The sequence below is a fragment of the Oryzias melastigma genome, linkage group LG5 (genome assembly GCF_002922805.2).
Source record: "Oryzias melastigma strain HK-1 linkage group LG5, ASM292280v2, whole genome shotgun sequence".
NCBI lineage: Eukaryota > Metazoa > Chordata > Actinopteri > Beloniformes > Adrianichthyidae > Oryzias > Oryzias melastigma.
In genome coordinates this window covers 17,256,358-17,260,584 of record NC_050516.1, presented here as the reverse complement: position 1 = coordinate 17,260,584, position 4,227 = coordinate 17,256,358, and the positions used below count along the sequence as shown (strand labels likewise).

Genomic DNA, 4,227 nt, shown 5'->3' with positions numbered 1-4,227 from the left:
TCCCATAGCAGCATTTTAAATGCAAAATCAAGCTTTATTTAAAAAAAGGAGACTGCAAAAAGTCTAACGTCCATCCTGTTTCTACCTTATTTAGATTCTTTATCCAACTGTTTTCACTGCTTTTCACTCATTTTTTGTCTTTCACTTTTAACTGTGGATCCTTTTTTTTGGTAAATGGCCCCTTTTTGTACATATTGTAAGGTTATTTATATTACATTCATGTCTGCTGCCTTGTTTGTTTTAATTTTTTCTTCCCCTTTTAAAAAAAGATGTATATTGAAGTGTATTGGGACCATTTTGAAGCGTATTGGATGTTTGGTTTTGGCCATTTTTAATTTGATAAAACTGTCTTAAACAATTTTTTTTCAAATGGCGTAAGTTTGTTTCTAGTGTTTTTGTTATTCAACATTTGAATATATGTATATATAATTATATATATGATAAAATTATATATAATTATATAATGCCAAATGGCCTTTCTAAACAAGATACTGTATAAACCTAATAAAGTGCTTGAGATTTTAACATTTGTTTGAATTTGCTGTGTTAAATTACTCATTAAGAAAACTTTAAGAGGGAGAATCGAGTGGTAGAGTCAACAACAGCACATTTATAAATCATGCAAAATAATTTCACAGAAAGCTTCCTGGATATTAGGAGTAAAATCTCTAATTTGAAGAGTCAAACTTTTTCTGCTGTGAAACTATCCTGGATGAACGAGCATCTTCTCAGATATATTACAACTACTAGCATACTCATAAAATGTTGGATAAAAGTGAACAAGCAATAAATCAATGCTGCAGGATGTTTTCAAGAAGTGAAAAAATACAAATTTGAATGCACATGACATGAAGATCTCAGTGCTGAACTAATTAGTTAAAAAGTCAAAATGAGAGATTTTTAATGAGCAAAATTGATGTCCTCTGGGTATTAAATGGGTTTCCTGGTTTAATCCAATTCTGTTTTTTTGTTTATTTAACTATAGACAAAACTGAAGTGAGTCAAAGCCTCAGCTGTGATTAGAAAGGGTCAAATTATCCAAAACACTAAGAAAATGATTTTTTTCCTCTTTTTATCTCTTTTAATTGAACTATTTGAAATCAAGTCAAGAGCTTATTATCAATTCTGTATGACTTTATCTGTGTTTTTACATCAGAAGAGGTTTTATGGCTCCCTTTATAGTAACAGTTTATTTAAATGAATGTAATTATAAAGTGATGAAGTTGTTCTTTCTGTCTTCTTTAATATATACATTTTACATTACATTCCATGCATAAAGATGAATTTTAATTGAATAATTTAACATAAATTGTACACTTCTAAAAGAAAGAGGTTTAAAATGAAATGGCAGAGCATTTGTAGCACTCATTTGCAAGTTTATGCTTATTTCAGCTCTTTTTTATTCTTAAAAAATTTGGAGCAAATACTGTTTTAGCTGTTTTAATGAATGGAATAAACAATACACATTAAATCAAATTAAAAAAACAAATGATCCATCTTTTTTAACATTGGTTTTTCCTGTCATATCTTATTTTGTAACAAGTATGTACACAAATATATACTTATATCCCTTTGCTATCATCCTCATTGCTGCTTTTAGTTTTTGTTTCCTTTATTTAATAACTGTTTCAAGAAAAAAAATGGGTTAATTCTGTATCCGTTTTAAAGGCTTGATGAAAATATATAAAAAATGATGTATAAAACACAAAAAAGTACTATGAAAGTAGTGGGATCTATTATGAGGATATTAAGGCACTGGAAGGAGTCAGTTTTCCATCAGAAACAAACAGGTTAAACGTGGGGCATCATTACTGTTTGAGGGCAATAATTGAAATGGGTTCAGTGTTCTGCACCTCTCATCTTCTGGGACGATTCATGTCATCCAAGATTGACCCCTTCAGCCCCCAGACCCCGGGGATCAATTATGAATGAGATGTGTGTCGGTAGAGGGAGGCGGACTCCCAGGGTGATGCATATATACTGAGGAGGACATTTTAGAGGAAGTCCAGAGTAAAAATGCTCACGAAACTGTGAGAATCAGGGAAAGAAAACTTTTGATTGATTCGACAAGAGGCTTCTTCTGTTTCTGAGATTCTGCAGTAAGATTTGTAAGAGTGTAAGCACTCGGGCTAAGGTAAGACACCAAAAATGTTTTTTGTGAAGTTTTCTTAAATGCTATTTATGTTTTAATCCACATAAAAATAATCAAATTGAATTTAGGTTTAGAAATGAAGGATATTTTTCTATTTATCAATTCAGATGTTATATCTTTGTTATAAATGATAATGAATTAACTGCTTTATTCTTGCTCAAAGGTGAAAGCTTAAGTAACAACCTTTTGGTTTTAGGTAATGTCTCGGCTGGTTCTGCTGCTGGGGGTGCTCTTGTATGTGGGGGCTCAGCTGTCCCAGGCTCAGCATTGGTCCCATGGTTGGTACCCTGGAGGAAAGAGGGAGCTAGACTCCTTTGGCGCATCAGAGGTTGTAGAAAGTTCTCCTGAGTGCACAATTTAGAATTTCTGTTGTGTTATATAAACTCCACACTCTTTTTTTTTTTTTTTTTTATATTTAGGTTTCAGAGGAGATGAAGCTTTGTGAGGCTGGGGAATGCAGCTACATGAGACCCCAGAGGAGGAATTTTCTTAGAAACATTGTTGTGAGTAAACAACATTCCAGTTTTCTGGAAACAGAAACGTTTAAACATTGTACTTTCCATGCTTTTACCTGAAATGATTTCTTTGAAAAGACTGCTGATGATTTTTTTTTTTTCCACAGCTGGATGCTTTGGCCAGAGAGCTCCAAAAAAGAAAGTGACTCTTTCACGCCGCTTTTCTACACTGCCACCCTCTTCCTTGGTGTTTCTGTTTGGGAGCAACTTAGTGATCTTTCGTCTTTTTTGTTTTTTTCAACACTTAAATATTGTTCTGTGGCAAATAAATGACAACATTCAAATGTGCCAGAATAAAGTGTCTATTTTGGATAACTTTATACTCACCATATTAGGAATATCTGAGCATAATGCATGTCTTGTTTCGTTTAAGTTCATTATTTAAATTGCCTTGGTGAATAAAAACATGGAGGAAAACATGTCTGGATAGTAGTTATTAATGTGATTGCTGCTGTTTTGTACAGATCTTACAGTGTTTCCCTCAATAACAGAGTGAGATTAAAAATAAATTATTACAGCTAAAAAGCAGAAGCTTTAGAGACTGATTAGAGAAGCCACGCCACAGATCAGCAAAATAAAGCAGATCTGCACAAAACAAGTAAAGCCTTTTGTTTAACATTAGTGAACACTTTTTTGTTACATAAATTACTCCATATAAATTCTTTCAAATGGACACTTACTGAAGTCTTGAAAGCACATGTCATCAAGGATTTACCTTACAATAATAGAATATTATCGAGAAGTTTATTTCTATATGATTCAAACTTTTTCAAGCGAAAATGAGATTTCATGGATGTTTTCTGTTTTGTAGCATGCTCCTATTTAGTTGTAGCAACTGTTATAAAAAATTTTTGTCCCTAGATTCATTTTTTAGCAAACTTTATTTTGAAATACAGATCAACAATAAATAATACAGTCCAGACATTTACATGATCTCTTTAGATGTAGAATAGAGTAGGAAAAAAATGAAATTGCTTTTATGTTCTTTCATACTTTATATTTTACATATCTTCTGTTTTGTAATATGACTTAATGTCCAGATGAAATAAAATCAAATGAGGTTGTGAATTGGGCCATTTACACCTTTTAATGTGAAAATTTCCAAAAATAATAAACAAGTGACCAGCAAAAAAAGACATTTTTGGACAAACCCTGTAATTCAAACTACTACATGACATCAAATATATTTATTTGGATATTTAGGTTCAATTTTGTGATGATAAATTCTTCCAAATCTGAAAAAAATGCTTTATTTGCATACAATGTTAAAATAAATGAAAAATAGTCTCCTTGATTGGCAAAAAAACAAAACTCTTCTGTTTACTTAAAATGTTTTCGAATCTTTGTTAACTTTATGTAAAATTTTAAATGAAACTTATTTTATTGTCTTATTAGTGTTTTTTAAATTAACAAAAGCCTTAACTTTTCCTACCAATCTAAATCACCAAGGGTTGAATACCAAAAAAATCTTTGGAGCAGGGGCCCGTTTCAAGAAGCAGGTTCAACAAATTTAGAGTTCAAACCTGAACTTAGAGTCACTGGACTCAAAATTCCCAAACT

General features: G+C 31.6%; 1 protein-coding gene across 1 annotated transcript; it reads left to right on the top strand.

Annotated features, from left to right (window-relative positions):
• The first annotated feature begins 1,654 nt into the window (after positions 1-1,654).
• gnrh2 (gonadotropin-releasing hormone 2) lies at positions 1,655-3,084 on the top strand. Its single transcript, XM_024270537.2, has 4 exons — positions 1,655-2,134; positions 2,349-2,480; positions 2,572-2,655; positions 2,775-3,084. Exons 2-4 carry the CDS (start codon positions 2,352-2,354, stop codon positions 2,811-2,813), a joined length of 252 nt encoding a protein of 83 aa, XP_024126305.1. The 5' UTR covers positions 1,655-2,134; positions 2,349-2,351; the 3' UTR covers positions 2,814-3,084.
• The last annotated feature ends 1,143 nt before the right edge of the window (positions 3,085-4,227 follow it).

Excerpts from the sequence above, each read along its gene's own strand:
- gnrh2 (XM_024270537.2), top strand. The coding sequence starts at position 2,352 with ATGTCTCGGCTGGTTCTGCTGCTGGGGGTGCTCTTGTATGTGGGGGCT. Across the intron at positions 2,481-2,571 it reads ACTCCTTTGGCGCATCAGAG|GTTTCAGAGGAGATGAAGCT; the intron begins GTTGTAGAAAGT and ends TTTTATATTTAG. Across the intron at positions 2,656-2,774 it reads ATTTTCTTAGAAACATTGTT|CTGGATGCTTTGGCCAGAGA; the intron begins GTGAGTAAACAA and ends TTTTTTCCACAG.